Source organism: Cucumis melo, chromosome 4 (assembly GCF_025177605.1).
Source record: "Cucumis melo cultivar AY chromosome 4, USDA_Cmelo_AY_1.0, whole genome shotgun sequence".
Taxonomy (NCBI): Eukaryota; Viridiplantae; Streptophyta; class Magnoliopsida; order Cucurbitales; family Cucurbitaceae; genus Cucumis; species Cucumis melo.
In genome coordinates this window covers 3,919,128-3,942,925 of record NC_066860.1, presented here as the reverse complement: position 1 = coordinate 3,942,925, position 23,798 = coordinate 3,919,128, and the positions used below count along the sequence as shown (strand labels likewise).

General features: G+C 30.8%; 3 protein-coding genes across 4 annotated transcripts; 2 read left to right on the top strand and 1 right to left on the bottom strand.

Annotated features, from left to right (window-relative positions):
- Positions 1-612: 612 nt before the first annotated feature.
- On the bottom strand, positions 613-2,412 carry LOC103503884 (protein SPA, chloroplastic). Of its 2 annotated transcripts, XM_008468270.3 has the most exons (5): positions 2,069-2,412; positions 1,882-1,965; positions 1,739-1,790; positions 1,063-1,219; positions 613-945 (listed from the first exon to the last, which is right to left on the bottom strand). In XM_008468270.3, exons 1-5 carry the CDS (start codon positions 2,225-2,227, stop codon positions 924-926), a joined length of 474 nt encoding a protein of 157 aa, XP_008466492.1. In that variant the 5' UTR covers positions 2,228-2,412; the 3' UTR covers positions 613-923. The 2 variants fall into 2 exon arrangements, with proteins under 2 accessions (XP_008466492.1, XP_050939646.1); XM_051083689.1 differs by having other exon boundaries at positions 613-1,219; positions 2,069-2,398.
- Positions 2,413-4,290: 1,878 nt separating this feature from the next.
- On the top strand, positions 4,291-7,665 carry LOC103503883 (HVA22-like protein i). The gene is made up of 7 exons (XM_008468268.3): positions 4,291-4,656; positions 5,530-5,570; positions 5,658-5,756; positions 5,841-5,897; positions 6,056-6,119; positions 6,230-6,439; positions 6,869-7,665. Exons 2-7 carry the CDS (start codon positions 5,539-5,541, stop codon positions 7,388-7,390), a joined length of 984 nt encoding a protein of 327 aa, XP_008466490.1. The 5' UTR covers positions 4,291-4,656; positions 5,530-5,538; the 3' UTR covers positions 7,391-7,665.
- A 13,451-nt stretch (positions 7,666-21,116) lies between these two features.
- Positions 21,117-23,482, top strand: LOC103503882 (uncharacterized). The gene is made up of 4 exons (XM_008468267.3): positions 21,117-21,356; positions 21,431-21,780; positions 21,999-22,099; positions 22,633-23,482. Exons 1-4 carry the CDS (start codon positions 21,213-21,215, stop codon positions 23,307-23,309), a joined length of 1,272 nt encoding a protein of 423 aa, XP_008466489.2. The 5' UTR covers positions 21,117-21,212; the 3' UTR covers positions 23,310-23,482.
- The last annotated feature ends 316 nt before the right edge of the window (positions 23,483-23,798 follow it).

The following is a 23,798-nucleotide window of genomic DNA, read 5'->3' as shown; positions in this document are numbered from 1 at the left end:
TTGTTTCTCTTTATTATTTTGATGATGGGGCCTAAGGAATAGCAAATGTTTTGGTAGCAGCGCATTAGGATTCTTCATGGTGCTGTCACCGGCATGGTTTCCAGGGAAATATGCCTCCAAATTCATTGTGTTTTTAGATGCCCATAATGCAGTGCCTTGAAACTCGTCTACTTGAAATGCCTTATAACAAATGTTGCTGATCATTTGATTGGCTTATTACGGGAATGATCTCCTCCTTGCCTGTGATTTAGTTGCCTCTGCATGTTTGGCTAGCATCTGAATTCACGGAGTTCACGATTAATTATATGGACTTTTCTTAGTGACCCTCCCAGTTCCAAATGGCTGATATGGTTGCAAAATTTTTAACCATGTATGATTTGGTAATTGAGTTGTCTTCTGCTTGTGCCTAAAAGATGAGATCCACCTGCACCTGCTGCTGCTACTATTAGGTAGTGATATCAGATTGAGTTCAATCCCTCATTTTACTGACAGTGAATAGAGATGAATTCATAATCTTGGCTTGGTACAGTTAAATTCTTCTCTCCTCTTACAATTTTGTTTGTATTATTAGCCATATATATTCTTAGACATTAGAAGAATGCACGGAAAAAGTACCAAAAAGAAGTGCTTTTGATTATCAGATTGCGTTTGATCCCCCATTTCTGATTTCACTGACAGTGAATAGAGATGAATTCATAATCTCGGGATAGTACAGTTAATTCTTCTCTCCTTTTACAATGTTGTTTGTATTATTAACCACAGATATACATTAGAAGAATGCAAGTTACCAAAAAGAATTGCTAGGTAGAAGTTACCAAGCTCTTCGATTCAATGGAACTAACAAGGTTCAAGCCAATTTCAAGCCATCAAATTAAACACAAAATCGGAATCGGTGATGTTGCCGGGTTTGGTTCTGCAGGGCTTCAATCATCATCTTTAAATTCTCTGTTCAAAGGAAATGTAAACACTCGTCAACTTCTTGGTCTCCACAGCTAGATTTTCGGGCGAGTTTCAACTACCAGAGAGAAAAATGAAGCAAAAGATCCATAAAATAAAACATACCTGCGGTCTAGGTATCGAGGTTGAATTCCAGAGCCCTGACATGTAGTACATGTCAATGTGCCAACACCGTCACAGTTAATACACCGGGAGACTTCTTTTTCATCTCCACCAAGTTCTACAGTCACATTGCCAGTTCCCATGCAAAATCTGCATCTCTCTGTGGACGAATTATTCATTTCCGACCTAGGGTTTGTAAGTTCACAATACAACCCACTCGCCATTCATTTGTTTCTAAATAGTAAATATGAATATGCATTTTGTCCTAGGAAGAGCTCCTTTCTAGATAATCACATTTCATATTTTATTTACTACATTTCGAGGGTTTAAGTTTACATAATTTGGAGTTGAAAAGCTCCCGTTCAATCTATGTGGCATTATTTAAAATTTTACAGATTAAGCAACGGATCAGTTTATGTAGTGAGGCCAACAAACTCAAAATTTCATGCGAATAACTGTATATATCAAATGTGACTACTTGACCATTCTAAGTTATACAATCTCATCCTTGTAATGTGTTATGAAAAAAGTAGTTTTTGTTTTGCAACACCAAAGGATATAATACTATTGGAGAAGGACGAGAGAATTCCCCGTGCTACAATTTAGAACGATGGAGAACTATATCCTCAAATCATTTCATGAAACAAAGATATACTCTGAAACACCGAAATTAACTTACGTGCTCCTGAACCACTACAGGGAAAGCAGGGCTGAGTATTTTCACGCTTTGCCTACAACACAAACACATGGATTATGAGCTGGAAATGAACGAAAACCCAAGTTACTGGGCATAGACTTGAAGAACAGGTGAAGAACTCTTACAGCATTATCAATTTGGGTTTCGTAGAAGACGGGAATACCTATTCCAACTGCAACACTCACCAGCCCAACTGAAAGTGCCACCACCTGGAACAAAAGGTACTTCTTTCTTCATTTTCAATTGGGGAAAGAATAAGTTAGCCAGAATACTATTTGAATGAAAAATCACGAGATTAGACAAATAAGGAACCGTGTTTTGGTCAAGATCTATTGCTCTGATGCGTGGATATGATGGTGGCGATCGTTGATTTCCAGAGAATGTGACTGATAAAGAGGTAGATGAAGTTGGCTTGAGAGGACAATACAGAAATGGAGAATGGAGGCGGGAAAGCGAAGGTGCTACTGTCATTTCTGAATTCCTTGGACTCGATTCCTTTGCTTGTGAGAGCTCCGAATCAGAAAGAAAAAGAAAGTCAGTCTCAGTCCCAATTCCTAAAGAAAACACTTGAAGCTGTGGTTTGTTTCAAAGCTACAAAGCTTCACCACGCATTCCAGGATTTTGGATATCCGTTACTGGCTGCCTCTGCTCTACTACAGACCCACCACTCATCCAACTGCCTGTCGTCATCATCATCAGAAAAAAACAAAAAAAAGCTGCTTTGGGCCTTCCTTCCTCAGCCCATGTAGCCCAAAAGCCCAGTCAGGATTCCGATGGCCCAAGTTCTATAAGTCCAAGATATGTGGGGGTACTCATGACTATAGAAATTGAAAGAGGGATTGCAATGAGCATAGCATTTTTAGGACTATTAATTAAGTGTATAACTACACTTTAAGAATTGCAAATACAACAACATTTATTAGTAAAGGACTCGATTGTTAATAGACTCCTATTAGTGTACTCTTAAATTTTCTCATATTAGCAATATAGTCTAAAGCTTATCTAAATTTTGTTATATTTGAAAATTCTTTTCAAATACTTTGAGTTTTATTATTATATTTGCAGCTGTCCTAAAATGAAAATGACAAAGCAACGACCAAAAGATGATATAATTAGATGCACATGTGTGAGAAGAGAAGAACTTGTTGCCCACTGCAAAGCTTCATAAAAACGTAAAATTCAAGTCTCATGGAGCCCTATCCACCACCACTTTTAACACATCCTATCCTCAAAGGTAAGGCCCCCACTCCTTTTTTTTCTTTCCCCTTTTCCAATTGCACCACACTCTTCTTTCATTACCCTTTATCTTTCTTATGAATTACACAAACACACAATTCTAAAGCTAAATGCCATTTCTAGACAGAAAATACAGAAGCAATCTCCAGACTCCAACTATATGTAATGTAAGTATGTTTCTTAAATGAAAGCTTTGAATGCAAGTTTAAGTTTTGAGAGTTGCTGCTTCCTTTAATTCCATTGGGCCCAGACATTACTCTGTGATAATTTCATATCAAAGTTTAGTTATTTGATCGTACCTAGCTCATTAATAGACACCACACTGTTATATGTGACAGTAGAAGAATAAAGTATACAAATGTCCCTTAAAATTTCCTGGGATTCTGAATTTTATTCAATGAAAGTGTTTGTGACTAATTGGAAAAGAGAGCAAAGGCTGAGGTCATGTTTATTATGGCCCAATTTGAAGAGAGTAAGGCCCTACAAAATCCTACGTAGAAAAAGAAAAATATGGGCCCATAAGAAAAGCCTCCTTGTCACGTGCCCTCTTCTAAGCATCGGATCTTGGGAAGATGGTTAGATTCTTTTTTTTTTTTTTTTTTTTTTTTTTTTGTTTCAAGTCATGGGACATACAATATTTTCCCATAGCTCTCTGTAGTTTGGAGCAACGGAAAAGTTGAAAAAAGTATTGTCTTTTTCCTGGGTCCCTAAAATGTTAATTATTTAAAATTAGAGGGGTCGGGACTTGGAAGTATTATTTTATTTGGATTCCTTTATTAATATTGACCTTCTCTGGGGACGTTGAGTGATATTATTAAAACATTCTATCTCTCCATTGCGTTACGTTATCCATATCATATCTGCATATACTTTTTTTCTTAACACTCAATAATTCGCTAATCCGATTCTTCATTTTGCTCAGATGCAGTGATTCCTTCACCCTACAGTGACGCTTGTCGGTCACATTCACAATGTCGGTGAAAACAGTGTTCTATTATTTCACTATTTCTTACCAATTTACGTAATAAAATCCCGTTTAGGATATATTTGTGAAAACGGCGTCCCAACGGTAAGGTTTTTATTGAGGTTGATGCTTGCTACATCACCAGCGGGTGAGAGGATAGTTATCATACCAAATCGTTTTCCATAAAGTAAAGAGGGAAAATTAAATAAATAATAATAATAATAATAAAAAAAAGAAATAGAAAAAGGAACATACGCTCCGGTTCCGTGATAGTAGAGAAGGAGTATTAAGAGAGCCGTTTGATTCGAATTGGACGGTGATTAAGAGATGAAGTGTATACCATTATTGTCCTTGATTTCACAGATTCCAAGGTGTCCGTCTATTTTAATACGGATTGTTATGGAACTCAAAAAACGGGGTTCCAACCCAAATCCTCAATTGGTTTAAGGATTTCAAACGCCTTCATTTTGACTGCACACGCTCTCTCTCTCTCTCTTTCGTCTCTCCATCTTTATCTCCATCTTCCTCTGCTTCTCCAACGGTCCGCCGAGGCATTTTGGCGGCGCCGATCGCCGATTTGTCTCTCCACCCTCGATCTTCTACTCTTAGTTTACGATTCTCCTCTTTCGGCTGCTTCCGACCCAACTTTTCCGACTTTTGATTTTCCTTCTCTTGGTTGATTCCTTGATTTTGTCTCAAGGTAATAATTATTAGGTGCTTATATTTGTTTCTCGCATTTCCTTTCTTGAACCTAATGTTTTTTTTTATGTTTTTCTTCATTTCTGGCATTCAGTGGTGTTTAGTCTTCAGATTGCTCGGTTGAGATGCTTCATGTTTTGTGCATTAGATCTCTCTGGTTATCTTGTTCTTGTTTTTCTTGGTCTTGCTGGACTTAGACTGATAATGTTTGGAGATTTTACTTTATTCTTTGGAATTTGGATACGGTTTCTTTGTGGTTGTTTGGCAGATGCTCGCGCCGTTTTGTTATTCCCTAAATTTGAAGTTGTTTCGAGTACTTTTCTCTTAGAGTTTTTTGTTCGATCGCCGTTGATGAAATTAAGTTGCGATTTCATTGTGTGGAAGCCTAGAATCGCTGCATTTGGTTTGTAATGGCCTGATAATGGCGAAGGAATACAGCATTTTACGCATTGTATTGGCCAATTTATCTTCTCGTTTTTTATTTATAGTTTGTTTTGATTGCTTGTTCACATTTTAGCCGGTTTCTGTGATACGAGAAATGTGGTTAAAAACTGTGTGGCGCAGTAACGTGTCTGGTATTGTTACGAATTTCTGATTAAGGAAAGTTGTGGTACTGTCCATCCTTTTTTATTTTTTTGTGCTATCTCTTGCAATTTGGTTAAGTTGATTGATTAGAAGAGGAAGAACATACATCAACTGTTCCTTTTGCATCAAACAGCAGTTATTTATGTAACTCTTCAATTTTTTTATTCCTTGTCACTCGTTGTGATTTCCTACTTATTATAAGATTAGACGATCTTCTCATTGTTAGCTTCTTTGATATCTATTTATGATGTTTTTAATTTAACCGTAACTGATGTCTAAATTTTGTTAGGCATTCAAGATGATTGGCTCCTTTCTTACCAGAGGACTTGTGTAAGTCCACTTGATAATTTGCTTGTGTAATTATAATATAGAAACTATCCCTGCGTGTTAATGTATATTTTTTCAATCTGTTGACAGGATGATTTTTGGCTATGCTTATCCTGCTTATGAGTGCTATAAAACTGTTGAAATGAACAAGCCAGAGATAGAGCAACTTCGCTTTTGGTGCCAATACTGGTACATGATAGAATTTCTTTTGCACCAATTGTCTACTCTTTAAACTTGAGCATCTAGGTTTATTGGCTTTCCTTTTGGTTTCAGGATATTAGTGGCTGTTTTGACAGTTTGTGAGAGGATTGGAGATGCATTCATTTCATGGTAGGGGGTTGATGTAGATGATGTTGTTAGGATGCCTTTGTTTTTTCCTTTTTAAAACGTTTTGTCTCGAATTCAGTTTATTCCTTATAGTTAGGTTAGCTGCCCTTTACTTGTGAATTGTGAATTGTTAATATTATTATTATTCTTCATTTGTGCAGGGTTCCTATGTATAGTGAAGCTAAACTGGCATTCTTTATATATCTCTGGTACCCTAAAACAAAGGTATGGAATCAGAATCTTGAATACTGGGTTTTCTCTTTCTTCCCCTCCCTACTGGACTACCTTCTTTCTAAAACCACCCATTTTCTCTCTAATAACTTTTCATTTGTCAGGGAACAACATATGTGTATGATTCCTTTTTCAGACCATATGTAGCAAAGCATGAGACAGACATTGACCGAAATTTGTTGGAACTAAGGACGAGAGCTGGTGATATTGCTGTTATCTACTGGCAGAGAGCTGCAAGCTATGGTCAAACGAGGATATATGAGATCTTGCAGTACGTTGCTGCACAATCAACAGCAAGGCCCCGCCAGTCTCAGGTATTTATTAAAGTCTTGTAGATAAGTTCAGTTGAGTCGGGATTGTCGTAATGTTCTTTATCTTTTGGTTTTGAAATGGTATCACATCAAGTGGCGTGGAAAAAGTTGTAGCAATGCTGTTGTGTGTTATTTTAACCATTGCTGTTGTATGCATTAGAAGTTTCACGACGTGTAATGATTTCTCTCATTTTGTTCTCAGATTTCGAAATGTGCGAATGATTTTTCAGCAATTCATGCCTTTGACTTGATATTTTTCTTTTAATTCGGAATCTAGTGGAGAAGCAGTTCATTTTTTTAAAGCATCACTTTCGTTACATGCATATCTGACATTTGTTTATTCAGTGCATGTGGCTGATTTTTTAAAATACATCATAAACTGATCGTGGCATTTATGGCACTTATCTCCGACTTATTTCTCTAAAACTGCAGCGACAGCAAGGGTCAAGAGTTCCAACAGACAACGTTGCACCAAAACGCCCGGCAAGCACTGCAAATCAAGTGCGAATTGAACCGCCTTCATCTCCCTCTTCAAGCCAACAACAAAAAGATGTAGCTGAAGAGACGGGTGCATCACAAGTTTCAAAACTAAAATCCACATTTGAAGTTCCCAATACTCAGAAAGTGCTGAAACCACCAACCGCAGTCGAGGTTCCTAATATTCCAAAAGGTCTGAAACCATCAACTTCACTCGAACCTCCTAATACTCCGAAAGGGTTAAAACCATCAACCTCAATGGAAGTTTCGAATGCTCAAAAAGCAGTTGCTGCAGCATCTGAACAAGCCAGCAGCAGCCACACTTCACCATCCGAAGTAGAGCCAATGGCCATCGAATCAGTGCCACCACCTCCAGTGATTGAGAATGAAACCCCAAAAGACACCATCATGGAAGAACCCACAAAAGTAACTCGAAGATTGAGAAAAACTCGTTCGGGCGCTGCTGCTAACCGTTGAAAAGACGTGCAGTGTTCCTAAATCTCAATTCCCTTCTTTAGCCCTTAGAACAACAGGTAGTAGATGGAACAATGATCAGTACTGAATTGCTGATCCTAGCATCGCATTCATGTAAATTTGTTGTTTCTATTTCAAGTTTATTTTTTGGAACGTAGCCGATGGTCGGGTGGTACATCTTGAAGTTGTCAAAATCGCATATCATTACAATGTTCATTTAAATGTATACTTGTATCTATCGGTTGGATAAATTTTTGATATAGCTTTTTTGCACAAAAGATGGTTTGGTTCAAATCTTTGCTTAGAAGTGAGATCTTCAAGAACTCTGTTCAACCATTTAATTGAATTCTAAGACGATGTTTGGGGGAAAAGATGAATCGGTATGTTTTACCCTACTTTTAAATAAATAATAGTAATAAACAAAGAAACTTAACCAAATAATCAATAAGTTGTTGGGCAATGGTCCATTAGAGAGTGGGATATCTTATTCTTATCTTATAAAAGGAAACAAGTGGGACAACTTGACAAAACCCTTTTGGGATTAATACAACTTTCCTAATCGCATCCCTTGGTCACTTTTGCCAAAAATTTGGACTTTGTTGCTGCTGAGATTTTATTTATAATTAACCTTTTAATTTTTAGTTGGAAAAATTAGGGGTTTGAAGGTTAGGTGAGGTTTAATATAGACTTTCCAGCCAACTGCCTCGTAATTAATCATTGACGAATGACCGTTAATCAATTGATCGTTGATTTAAAATTATTGAACATAGTTTAAGTAACCTAGTTAAAACTATCTTAACGTAAGTTGAATGTTTAACAGATGTTTAGGACAAGAAGTGAGTCATTATAGTTCGAGGTTATTGTAGTTTGATTAGAATAGTTTGTGTTTAGGGTATAGATCGTATAGATTATTTTAGTTTGGGTTATAATAGTATGTGTTATCTTAATTTAATAAGTAAATAGTAAACACTGTAACAAAAAATTAAAAAAAAAAAATAATGATTGTCAAATAGTAAATATAGTAGTAAATTGGAAATTTTAAAATAATGTTTATTGCAGCTAATTAGAGACTTTTAAATAGCATTTACTAGTAAAAACTAATTATCGTAGTCATAGATAATCTTTATTCCATAGGGTCTCTAAATCTCTGTCAAGTTGTTTGAGTTAGAAAAATTACTAACTACAATCTCGAGACTAATAAAAGAAATTGTTAAAAATTACTTACTTTTTAAGTTTTAAAATTTTGCTTGATTTTTAGACTGCCAAGTACATAATAAAGATAAAAATAGTATTTATAATCTTACGTTCAAAGACTAAAAATCTATGGTCTCATTTCGTAGGTATTTGGTTTTTTGTTTTTGCTTTTCAAAATTAAGTCTATAAATACTACTCACACCTTCAAATTCCTTTCATTGTTATCTACTTTTTACGGATAATTTTAAAAACCAAGTCACATTTTAAAAACTAAAAAAATAAAGTAGTTTTTAAAATTTGTTTTTAGTTTTGGAATTTGGTTTGAATTCAACCATTGTGCTTAAAAAAATACAAATTATTGTAAACAAAATTAAAAAGAGAGACTTAATTTTTAGGGCGTGTTTGGGGTGGGGTTTTAGAGGGAAAAGGATTAGGAAATTGGGCCAAACCGTGTTTGGCCCAAGGAATATGATAAATAATTCTAATCCCTAAATAACCCTATCTTATCCTATTTTTACTTTCTTACAACCCTACCTAAATAACCCAATCTAAATTCTATTATTATTTTTTAAATTACTATAATCATAATCCTTCCCCCAAACACATATTACTATAACACTACTATCATAATCTCTCCCCCAAACACATACTATTATAATACTACCTTTTATATTCTTTCCCCCAAACACATATTATCACAACACTAGGATTATCATAATTCTAGGATTATTATAATCCTTTTCCCCCATAACTCTTTCCCTCCCCCAAACGCACCCTTAAAAACTAAAACTGAAAAAGAAAAAGAGAGAGAGAAAGAGAGAGATAGTTAAACATAGCCTAAGTAGTTGTTAAATAAAGCTTGGATGCTTATGTTTAGTTGATGTGAAATATTTATAGGGTTATGGTCTTTTATACCTTAATCGTAGTGATGTAAAAGGATGTGATCTTCAAACTATGTTTACAAATTGGTGCAGTCTTTAGAAAAGAAAGCACTTTTCCTCTCCTATGTTTTGAAGAATATGTATATTTGTTCTTTAAATTTGAAAAAAAAGTATATTTTTAAGTTATACATACGTAAGAATAGACTTATTTGATGTGCGCTTTCAAAATATATATTTTTAATTCTTAAATTTTATAAAATAGGTTTAAAAAACCTTTTACTTTTATTTTAAATAATTATATGACAGTTCATTTTTCTAAAAATCACAATCCTTTCTAAAATTATTTTTTTAATTAATATTATATAATTATTTTAAAAAAAACAAACAAATATATATTTCAAGGACTTTTTAAACCAATTTTTAAGAACTCAATGACAAAAAAGTACCTCTTGAAAACTTAAACCAAAAAGACTTATTTTTATAAATTTAGAACTAAAAAGATACATTTTTAGAAACTTAGAGACCAAACCTTAATATTCTTTAAAACTTGAAGATTAAAAAGGTAATAATTTCGACAAATAATCATACCCATTGTTTATTTCGTAGGAAAAACCAAAAGTAAGCGAAACTTAGATGAGTTCTATAATGCCTTTTTTTTTTATAATTCTAATTAATTAAAACATGGTAACTAAACAAAAAGATAAACAAGGAAATTTATTTATAAAAGATGCTTTGTCTTCAACATAATTGAGTAACCCTCTCCTCAACGATTGAATTATGTTCGTCGGTCTTAGATATTTCATGATAGTTATAAAACACGAGTAAATAATAACAAACATAAAAAGAGAGAGAAGGAAATTCATTTTCTAAATTATCATTGATAAATTACGATTGGACAAAAAACATGGCTTAAACACAAGAAAGCTTGAAAGGAGGGGAAGGAATAATGTCCATTCAATTTATTATTATTGGTATTATTAAAAGTTGTCACAATTTGAAATTGTTGAATTTCATTTTCAATTTCACTTGTAATTCCCTTTAAAATAATTATTATATAATACTTTTTTCGTTTTAATTATATTCTTTCGCAGTATTAGACAGTAAAAGTGTTGTTTTTCATTGTTTTTAAACAATATTGCAATTTACACTTTAGAGTTGTTTTTCATTCAAGAAATCATTCCAAATAATTTTTTCATGATATCCAGTGAATTATAAAAGCATATATTTGACATATAATTCATAGGATTTAAAGAAATATGATATTAGCATTAATCCTTTAATTAAAATTTGTAAGTTTTAATTAGTGATAATTAGATTAATCACACACCATCATTCTACATAACTTTTATTTGTGAAATTAGCTTACAATATTTGTATTCACTAACATCACAATATTCAAATTAATTAACGAGAGTTTAAAACAAAAATAGATCACACAAACCACATCCAGAGAAAAAGAAAGAAAGAATATTTTCCCTACCATTTTCTCTAGTGATTTTGTAGTTGTATATTCAAATTATACGAAAACATATCAAACTTAAATTTCAACTAAACAAATAATAATAATTAGAGCAAACGGGTATTGGTTTTGAAAATGAACTCGACTTTTGGATGTATCATGCCCATTCCTATCTTATACGGGTACAATGTACCCCTTGAAATTTTCCTTTCACCGTTTGGTTTTTTTTTTTTTTTGTTACGAAAATGTATTTTTTTAATTCCTATTCAAATCCTAAAATCAAATAAAAGATAAATAATTTGAAAAAAAAAAAGTTGTAAATGCGGAATGTTTCAAACCCATTTTTAATTACCGGAAAATTAATAGTGTAGAAGAATAAGGTAAGAAATCGGTGGCTGACGATATTTTCTTTAATTAGCAAATGATAATTTAGGGATAAGAAATCCAAAAAATGAAAAGAAAAGAAAAATAACATAAAAAATCGTGGGAGAAGAAATAGGAGGAATTTTGAGGACGAGTCTTTTGAAAATATAATAAAATGACAAAATATTTACATTTAACAATTTCAAAAACGAAAAAAGTACAGAAGTCCAATATATAAAATACAAAAAATGTCTCGTCGACCACTCCGCCTTTACGATCGTCTAGGTTATTGTTTGGTACGCGATCTACAATTGTTTAATCTGGTTACGTTTAAATTTTGTTACATTTAAATTTAGATTTGTTAATAAACCATTATTTTTTCAAAATTTGGTACACGATTTTTTTAATTCTTTTAGTACACAATCGTTCTCTAAACGATAATTTGTTAAAAAAAAAAAAAGAGAAAAAGAATAAAGACGATAGAAAGAAAAAAAATAGTTTGGTGTTTTATTAAATTTATGAAAGTTTCCCATTTAAGAATAATTTAATATTTAAACCATTTTTAATTTTAAATTATTTACCAACCAATCAAATGATTTTGCCCGATAGTTAAATGAGGTCCCATCTATGTCAATATTAACATTCTAGTCAACATTTTATTAGTTAAAAATTAATTCACAAATCATTTACGACTATTATGCAAACATGAAGACTAAAAGTGCACCTTTTAAAACTAAATAAGCATCGACTTTAAATTTTATGGACCAAAAAGTACATCTTACCATAATAATAATATTAATGTTAAAATTATCATATTTTGGTCTTTATACTTTGTATCTCGTTCTATTTTGGTTCATAAACTTTTAAAAACGTTTGTTTTAGTTTCTAACTTTCGAAAAAAAACTTACTTTAATCATGTACTATAAGAATTTTGTTAACACTTTAGCGAAATGATAATGTGATTCTATATTTATATGATTAGAATCTAAACTCGTCATATTATTTAAGTTGATAAATAACCGAGAAATCTTGTTAATAATTTATTCTATAAATCTTTTTATGCCAACATAGGAACATTATCAACACACTTGAATCAAATAAAATCTAAACTTTTTTCTCTCCAAAACTTAAATCTCTCACATCCCCCCTCCCGACTTCACACTTTTTTTTGTTTCAAATTGAAATCTTGAAGCAAATTAGGAGGAGGACATTGAGTAGAATTAAAAAATAAAATAGGACTGACATATTGATATTAACATCAATGGCAAGTTCAAATAAAACAATTATAACGCAGGTATAAAATGAACTCTATAAAATTACAAAAAAATATTTACATAATGGATCACAAAACCCTGAAAAGAAAGAAAGAGAAAAAGAATTAGGAGGAAAGAAAAAAAATAGCTTAATGAATCACAAATTATGTCAAACTTGAGGCACTGAAAATATTAATATATGTGGATGAAATGCATGTACCATATAAGTGGAGAAAAGTTCCAAAACATTAGTGATCAAAATTTTGAAAACCACTTTTGAATTCTTCAATAAATTAGCAATTTATCATCTAACCTTTAATTAAAAATTAAAACTCTAAATTATTAAAATTGATTATCTTATTTGACAACATAGTAATCCAAATATAGAAATTACTCATTGTTCTTTTGGTTCCAGAGTTAACCAAATCTTAACAATAAAGATTAAAATATGTTTTTTTTTAGTTCAAAGACTAAAACAAACGTTTTGAAAGTTGAGAATCCAAAATAGAATAATATAAAAAATTTTAAAACTAACATAGAGATTTAAACCTCCTACTATGGCTAAGAATAATAACAACAACAAGTGAATCGAAGTAATGCATCAAAAGTGAATATGGGCATGATTAAAAAATATTTAGAGAAAACAAATACTTTATACATGATTTTACACAAATGTCTCAAATTTTCATTTATTTTCTTAATTTAGATTTCATGATTTTAATGATCATTTTATCATTCACATCAATTATGAATAATATTTATTTTCGAAAAAATATATAATACAATACCATTTTTATATGATATCATTTTTATTATCTATTTTATAACTTACCTGATTAATGTAATAAATAATCTAGATTTTTACTTTTATTTAATAATAGGATATCATTTAATATAGATCCAAATTTAATATGGTAGAAAATTGAGTCAAATATGGTAATAATATATTAAATAATTTCTACAAAATGAATGAATTTATCTTTATTTAATTTCATCTGGCATCCTAATTTCACCTTCTTCTTCCATCTTTTTGACGTCTTTCATCGATTGGCTTAGCCATCCTATCTTTCCAATCTATCTCTCTATCTTATTTTTCTTATTTTGCTCATATTCTTCAAGTATACTCGGTGAGTACATATTTCTTTATTTCAAGTTTCTTTCTCCTTCATGTTCATGTAAATTTTGCCCTACATAGTTCTGGTTTGATTTTTCGTTAAAGTTTTCGATAAATAAAAAGTACAGTGGATGCATATTCCGGTCATTCCTTCGACTAATTTTTTCATGTTATTAATTTTGCTTTTTAAATTGTGAAGTATAGTATACAGTATATAATCAACGAATTTTCTCTTCCTTATTTAAATAGTACTGTGTAGTTATTATTATACACCACTGCAAATCTATTATAATTACGTGCCTTGATCAATATGAATATTACATTAGCACCGACACGTATATTTATATTATTTATTATCGTGTATGGACAAAATTGCAGTATATTTTGATTGTATTTTCAACGATTCCTTCAAATGCATATTTGTTTTATTATTATTATATACCACCATATATTTAAAATAGTTATGTGTTGTGGTCTATATATACACTTGTATATTTAAAATAATACGTAAGCAATAACACATGTAGTTATATTATATATTTCTTGTCAGGTATGGTCGATAATTGTTGTATATTAAGAATGGACGGAGACAGAGATTGGAAAGTAGGAGAGATCGGATGGAGGAATTATTTTTTTTTGAACAGAAAAATAATTAAGGAATAATTTTGATTAATAATATTATCAAAATAGAATTAATCATATACCATCCATATTGACGTATGATGTCTAATAAATACAAATCTCAATTACATGCAATGGTTAACTTTCCTTATTTCATCTTTGTACAAAATTTGAGAGCATTAAATCCAACTTATAATAAGATAAAGAGAAAAGTAGTTAAAACCCGTGTGAATAATGTAATCAGAGGCCCAAAGATTGTTGGATATATGTTTGGTCATCATCTGCTTCCTAAACAACCCAAAACCACTTCTGACTTTTCTCAATTATCATCTCACTTTCTTTTACCCCTTCTTAAATAACCATCCTAGTTTTTACGCTTAAACATATATCAATGTATATTTCTATTAATGTTTATTAATAATATTGATGGATAGACATGTATAAGTTAATAATATCAATATATTAGATACATTATATAAAATTTTATTATATTTATAAATATTTTAAGTACGTTTTTTTTTTTTTTTATATTTATTTATATTTTAAAATAAATTTACCTCACAAAAAGATGATCTTAATTACTAATCAAGAAATATATTATTTTCCTTACAGCCCTCAGTTTAAATTCACCTTTTTAAATTTAATTATCTCTTCTTAATTAAAAAGTCTCGAATACAATTCTATAAAAGCACTTTTGTTTTTGCATATATATTTTTTCAAACACTAGATTTTTTTTACTTTCACAAGTGCATATTATAGAAAAAGTCATATTATTTTAAACTTACTATTTAAATATTAAAAAAAAAAAAGTTGTCTCAATTTCACCACCATTAGTTTTTGTTGGAGTTGGATTAGATCTAAATATTTGCATAGTTATGAATTAGATATAATATTATATGTTATGCTAATGGGTTGCACATTTTCGAATTATATATATCTATATGGCTAAAAGTAAAAATATAGTTCTATACGTGTCTTCATCTAATTTAATTGCATGTGACATGCATATATATAATACAACAATCTTCAAAATTTGAAACTCCTTCAAATTTTAAAATTACTTTGGTTTAATTAATTTTTTTTTTTAAATTTCATTTGTGTGGTTTGAATAACACAAATCAGTTTATTAATTAGTCCTATTTTTTTTTTAAAAAAAAAAACATACCATTAAATCCTCAACATTTATAACACATTTCAATTCAGTACATTTTAAATCTTTCAAGTACTGTACTAAAATTGGAACCTTAATAAGATATCAAATGATTCAAATCATAAATTTTAAAAAAAAAATTAATAAAGAACAATGGTTAGATGTAATTTTGACTACATTGTACAGATTACTATTGAAATTTTACTAAAAGAAAGAAAGAAAATTCACTTCCAAATTGCATTTCATAAAAAGGAGAAAATATCCTCTAAATTTGTTTAAAGAATCTATACATTATATGTATTGGTATTGCTACTTGAAATAAATGACACTCATTAAATACGATAACTATAATGTGATATGATAAAGATGTACCGTACTAATTAATAGATAAATAATTGTTTGATGGGGGGACAAAGAAATAATGATTTGTTAAGTCATAAACAATATATATTAGTAAATATAAAAAGGTTTGTTGGATGAATAAATATAAATTATACCCATTAACATGATGTCGAATGTGGAGATTATTGTTTAGGTTTTAGTTTGATTTAATTAATGGTGTGGAGTAGATTAATGTCTGGTCTCCAAGGTTGAAGAAGACAATGCAGAACACCATACCTTTTAACATTATATAAATAATTTGGTTGCCCAAATCCATGGCTCCTCTCTAACCACTCCTCAAATACAAAACTTTACTATTATAATCAATTAAACAACCCCTAATCGTCTCTTTCATTATTTTATTTTCCCACAAATATGAGTTGGATGACTTCTTTCTCTTTTTCTTTTTCTTTTTCTTTTTCTTTTTCTTTTTCTTTTTCTTTTCTTAGATGTGTTTTAGTTCACAATTTGTTAAAAATTTGAAAGTTTGGATTTATTATAAATTATAACTAATGAGAAGTAATATATATTGACTTAACATGTTATTGGTGATTAAAATAACTTGGGGAAATTATAAGTTTGAATTCTCTTCACATATATACATATTATAATGTTTATAAAGTAAAACCAATAATAAAAATTGAGTGGTAGAATATTTCAAAATCCAAGGTCTATGTATGGTTTATGAAATCAATAAATTTAGGCTTGGAGTAACAAATTTAGCATATTTATGTGGGTTGGACTAGCGAGAGGCCGTGTGGATCTCGAGTCTCTTATAATTAAGACAACTTCTTCTTCAAATGACCTTTTTTCCTAATTAAAAAAAAAAAAAAAAAAAGTAACTTCTTCCATGGACTTTTTAATTTGATGAAAGAAGAAAAAAAAAGTCATACCTTCGTAGGCTTGTTTATCTAGTAGAGTTTAACATCAATCAGTTATAGTTAACATCAATCAGTTAGAATTGATTTCATGATCAAATTGTCAGTTTAATAAGTGTTCAAACTAATCTTGATCACTTACGAGGAGTAAAAGTCGGTCAATCAGTTTAACTTTTTTGAAATTTTCTCAAATTGATACCTATTGACCCCTTTTGTTTTCCAACTAACCGACTTCAGTTTGGTCAGCTGGCTTGGTTTTTTAGTCTATCATATTTACCTCTACACTATCCGTTACTATTTATTTAATTTAGAAAAATACTTAATCGCACAATCTCTACTAAAATTTATTTGCATGTCCTAAGCAACTCTAACCACAATTCACATTGTCACGTGACATAATTTTTTTTTTTATTTTTTTAAAAATATTTGAAACAAAATTTTCACTATTATTAAGATAGATTAAGAAAAACGTAGGCGAGTTCAAAACGTAGTCAAGTATTGCTTTTAAATTTATATGTTAGGTTGGCTATAGTTGACACATTTAATTTGGGTAAGGGAAGCATGTATATAGTGTCTTGGATGCTAAGTGATATAATGAGATTAATTTAAGATGAGAGGGTGTGACATCTAATTTTAATTGGAAGTTTGACTATATTTATATTCAAACAAATTCCTTCTTCAATTATTTAATGATCTAAATTAAATAGGAATAGTAAATCTAGTAGCTGACTTACTCCATTTAAGTTTGTCCTCACCATGGAATATTTATGGTTAAGTTTTAGAATAATAGACCCCCTTCAAATATCTACTAGGAAATATATATAAAATTGCATAAGTTAAATATTTTAAATCTTTAACCTGATCATAGAGGGAGGTTAAAAAATGTAATTTAGAGTTTCACTAGTCCCTAATCATGTGAGTTAATTACCAATCTTAAAGTCAAAAAAAAAAAAAAAAAAAAAAAAAGGATTTCACCTTTGTAAGTGCTTTTAAAAATGAGAAAAGGCCATTTATCTCAAATATAAATGGAATGGAAAAGATTGAAAGTAGAAACTTTTAAACAAAAAGAATATGAGTTTGGAATTAATAAAATTTGTTTTATTTTGGTTCTTACTTTATTAAATCTCAATTTTAGTTTAAATATTAGTTCATGGTTGATGTTTAAAAAAATCTCTTTATTATCTATAAAATATGAAAAATGTATTATATTTTTTTTTTTAAATGACAATATGATTATTATTTAACAAATTTCAAAATTAAATTTGAAGATAAGAAAGACAAGTAAAAATATAAACTTTATAATCAAACATATTTCAAAACATTATATCAAAATATTATTTTAAAGGTAGACAATTTTATTTTAATATAAAGTTGTGCTCTTTCTAATATAATAAAATAAATCAAAATAATTTTAAAAATTGTATATAGTAAAATATCAGAATTTATTTATAATGTGTATAACATAATAGACAAATATAATAGATTAACTAACAGTATTATTTTACTATATCTATAAGTATTTGGAGAAGATTTTTTTCCTTTTTGCAAAGGAAGGGTTTGTAAATGGGATTTGAGAAAGAAAGGAAAAGTAAGATTGAAAAAGAGATGCATGGTTGAGCGTGGAAATTGAATGAGTACCAAAGCTGCACCAACTTTGATTTCAGCAGAGGAAGAGTCGTCCACATAACCAAAAGGAAAAGGGTAAGAGAAAAGAGAGCATTATATTATATTAACATATTATAGTATATCATAGCAATTGAGTATATGAAGAATTTTGAATAAAACCAAAGTGCATGGCGACAATATTTGGCTCTTCCTTTCATGACCCTTCCCAACCCATCTGGTCGGACCCAACCATTTATAGAACAACACAACCTCCCTCATAACCCCACTTCCCCCTCTCCAAAACATTATTATTCTTTACCAATCATATGAATAATACACTTCCCTAACTATAACAATTGTATTTGTTACTATACGTGGGACTATCAACTATGTTCTGTGTTAGTAAGAGCCAAGTACGTACATCTACATTTCGCTCATGTTGATCATGTTTCACACAGTTAATAAAAGTTAATTTAGTACTTTAAGATTTTTTCCTTTGTGTTCTATCTCTAATTTAACTTGTATCAAATATCTTGATCTAGTTAACATGCTTGCACATCATCAAATGAATTCACTAAGGCCATGGATTTACCAATTTATAATTAAGATCGATGTAACCGTAAGGAGATTTTATTAATTAACAAATCAATCGTAATCCTCTCAACCACAAATATAGTAGGATAGATTACTTTTTTTTTATTAAGTAATTTACTTAGAATTACAAATTTTCACATATTACTATTTGACTTTTAAGGAAGACAAATCAATGATAACAGTAAAAATAACAATAAATATGACATATTCACAATTTTACATTATTATTGTAGAAGTATATGACAATAAGCATGGTAGTCTCACGTAATTTAAAAAAATAATAGTACTCTTTATTTCTCTGTCGAATTTGTGTATTTTGATTACAAATTAAAAATCATTCCTCATAATTCATTTTGATGCATAATACAAGTAAACACTAACAAACAAAACTAAAGAGATAAAACTTTTCATATGATCATCGATGTTTACATAAGTGCAACTCAAAATTATTAGAAACAAAAATAAATTCATGTGGGAGTTTGAGGTATATAGTTGTTGTTTTCTTTTTTTTTTTAATTTCTCCTTTCTTAGCCAGCCACTTCTTTATCACACTCCACTGTCTATTTGTAGAATATTAGAATAATGTTTAAGAACCCAAAAACAGAGCAAAATGTTTTTTCTTTTTGTTATGTCTTTGGCCTCATTCACTTCAGCTTTTACTACTCCTTGGAATCTGCAAACCATCTCCATCTCTATACCCCTCAATTTATATTTTATATATCAATACATTATTTGACCTTTTTGGTTTGTTCGCTTAACACCCAATTAACCTAATTTCATTTGCCCATACCCCCTCTTTAGTCTTTACATGCTATTTTTCTTTTTAATCATATTCTATATTTTCATATTAGGGTAACTTTTTCAATACTGTGATGGGAATGGATGATAGAGATATTGATTTAGATATTATATTAGATGTGAAAATGAAATGAAATGAAATTTAATATCAATGGTTCTCCATGTAGATGAATTTAATTTTTCCAATTCCACTAAATTGTTTATAACTATGACGTCAGAGTAAAGGTGCAATCTCCAAGGGAATTTATTGAATCTGAGTGTAGTGTTAGTAAAGTTGTATATTTAACCCTCCATCATACTGTCCCTTTAGTTACCCCATAATATACTTTAACTTAATTTATCTTAGTTTTTATATTAAAGAAGTTTCTAATAAATATTTAAATTTTGAACTTTTAAGTTTTCATAAAGTTTTCTTATTTCAACATATTTTTTTTATATATATATAAAACTAGTATCTCGTATTTAGAAGAAAGATGTACACCTTTCAACATTTGAATATTGAACCAATTATCGAGATATTTATTTATTAAAAAGTAATACATGGAGATGTATCTATTTTTATTTTGTGCATTTTCTTTTTGTCATTCATCACCAAACAAGTAATTAAAATATTCATAAAAGAAGTAAGATAAAATTTGTTACATAAAAAAAAAATTGATCGAACCTAATTTAGTGGGATGCATGAAAATAGGTGATGTTGGAGATGTACTAATTAAGTATTTTTTTTTACCAAATAAAAAATAATTAAGATTTGTCTAATATAACATCTTCAAACAATAGAAAAGAACCTGACTTTATTGGTTTTACATGTAACAAGAGATGAGTGATAGAGACTAGCCTCTAAATAGCCTATTTGACAACACCCACATGTGAAGAGTAAGTAATTTTGGAAGGAAAGACAATGAGCTTCTTCTTGTATATTTAGTTAAAATAATATATTTAATATACTATTTTGGGCATTAGAGTCACAAACTAATTAAACACCATAACTGGAAGAGGAAGATCTCTCGAAATAATTCGTGATCAAATATAAAGAAAAGCAAACGAAGGTCCACAACGTCATCCAACTAAAACGAGATTCAAACAATGAGATACACATTCCATAGATTTAACATTTATACAAGTGGTAAGTCAATATTTCACCACAAAATATATGTATTTATTTATTAAAGTAAATATATATATAAAAAAGTTTTCACATTTAAAAGAATACCCATCACATAATCAATACAATTTTTAATCTAAATCTTAGGGAAAAGAAAAAAAAAAGGACAAATAGCAAAGGAGAGGACAGTATCCAAAAGTGGGGAAGAAAGAGAAGTAGTAGTAGTAATAATAATAATAATATGTTGAAAAAAGATAAAACAAAATGAAAACAAAAGAAATATTAAAAAGAAAAAAGAAAAAGGCCCACAAAACCACTCCTCTTTAAGCTTCTCCTCATTACATATCTTGGATCCCTCTCCATTTCCTTTCAACTATGTTTCTCTCTGTCTGAGAAAATACAAAAACAGAGCAACTTCCATTTGTTTTCATGGCACTCTTAACAAATTCCTTCCAAGATCACAAGAAACCCCTCCCCAATAAACGCCGGAAAAAACATCCAAACCCAACTCCCTCGCCTTCCACCGCCCAATCCTCATGGGACCATATCAAGAACCTCATCACCTGCAAACAGGTACTCTGTCTCTCCCTCAATTTTATTTCATTTTACTCAATTTCTTTTTCCTCAACCACGTTCTTTATTTCCAGGTTGAGGTTTCTAGAGTTCAAGAGCAGGGAAAACGGTCGCCGGCCTACTCGAAGTTGGGATCTTCTTGTAGCTCTATATGTAGCTTTAGAGATGTGGTTCATGGCAATGCTAAAGTGGTTCATAGGGCCGATAACTCCCCGGAAAGCAGCTCCGTCGGACAGGAAACTAGGTTACTTAGTAGGAAATCTGCAAACGGTTCTTCTTCTCGTTCTTTAACGGCGCCGGCTCCGGCCAGAACTAAAAACGGTGGTTCGGGTTCTGCTTCCTACAATTCGTCGTGTTCTAGAGGAATACAATTACGAAAGCTTTCTGGGTGTTATGAATGTCACACCATCGTCGATCCTAGCAGGCATTTTCTCTCATTCTACTTATCATTTAATTATGCTTTTTTTAATCTTTTTTCCCCCAATAATATTATGTGATTAAGTGATCCAATCCCAATTTATAATACAAGTTTATGTTGCTTATATTGCTCAAAATTGTTTGGGATTAAAGTCTTCACATTAAAGAAACTAAAAATTATATATACTAAAGAAAACATTTTGAAAATTGGAAATTGAAATTCAGGTTTCCAATTCCAAGGAGTTCTATATGTTCATGTCCTCAGTGTGGAGAGGTTTTCCCCAAGATCGAAAGCTTAGAGCTTCATCAATTAGTTCGTCACGCTGGTAAACTTTCCTTTTTTTTTTTTTTTTTTTTTTCACTTTTACCTATTGATCTTTTACCACTATATATATTTTTTTCTTACATGTTCTAAAAAAGGGTCCCTTTTTTCTTTTTGTTGGTAAAGAATTTAATAGTAAAGAAGAGAGAAAAAAAAATTTCTATTATTGAATCGGTCCCAAAATATTGTGATTTAATTCGTTCCATCAAAATGAAGGAAGCACTTTATTGGTATAGTTGAAAAAAAAAGAGTAATTTGATAATAGCATAAATCGCTTTCATGACCATGGGGACTCTGCCTTTACTGATACACCATTGCTCTCAAGGTTTCAATGCTCATTAACATTTATATTTACAGCTGTGTTTCTATGTTATGACGTGTCATGCTTTTTAAAATTTTTACCTTATGGTAAAAAAGAGAAAGAAAGGAAGAAAAATCGAGCAGGACCCGTTGACCCAACCGACAGAAAGATATGTCAAAATTAAATCCATTAATTTTGCTTTTAATTATTTTTATTTTTATTTTATTTCATTATAGTATCGGAATTGGGTCCTGAGGATTCTGGTCGAAACATCGTGGAGATTATTTTTAAATCAAGCTGGCTAAAAAAGGACCGTCCAATTTGCAAGATCGAACGTATATTAAAGGTCCACAATACCCAACGCACAATCCAACGGTTTGAGGATTGTCGTGACGCAGTGAAGACACGTGCACTTGGAAGCTCCAGAAAAAACCCGCGATGTGCGGCCGACGGTAATGAGTTGCTGCGCTTCCACTGCAGCGCCTTGTTGTGCGACCTTGGCTCACGTGGCTCCACCGGCTTGTGTGGCTCGATTCCCGGCTGCGGTGTCTGCACTGTCATCCGTCATGGATTCCAGTGTAAACCCGGTGGCCCTCCTGGTGTACGCACCACTGCTAGTAGTGGAAGGGCCCACGATTCGTTTGAGTGCGGCGACGGACGTCGACGGGCGATGTTGGTGTGCCGTGTCATCGCCGGCAGAGTGAAGCGTATCTCGGAGGATGCTGGGACGGGGACGACGACAACGGCTACGGATCAGGAGGAGAATGTGGTGACGGCGGCGGCGGTGGCTGCCTCATACGACTCTGTTTCACGGCACTCCGGGATGTACTCGAATCTGGAGGAGTTGGTTATTTTCAATCCAAAGGCTATCCTTCCTTGTTTCGTTGTGATCTACGAAGCGCTCCAAAACTAATTAACGACGTGGTTTTGAAGAAATATATGGTTGGTTTAATTTAGTTGTATTTCTTCTCTTCATTTAACTTTTCTAGCTTTTTCTTTTATATTTTTCAATTATACTATTACCCTTTTTTGTGGATGTTAAATGTGAGCAATAATAAGAATATCTAAATATTTAATGAGTTCAAACCAATTTAGATAAGAAATTAAGTCACACTCGGAGAAGAAAACTGAAATTATTTCTCTCTAATGTGGTTTAATTTTTACTCTAAATTTTTTGTCAACTCATTGAGTCCAAGCTTATTGTTGACTACATTTAATATTTACTTATATAGAAATAGTATAATTGTAAAATTTTAAAGCAAGAAGTTAAATTTAAAATTTTAAAACAATAATAGAGACTTTGATTGAAAATTAGCTAACTTTACCTATGTGTACATATATATATATATATATATTTTTTTTCTTTGATCTATATTTTGTCAAAACTAAAAAACTTAGTTGA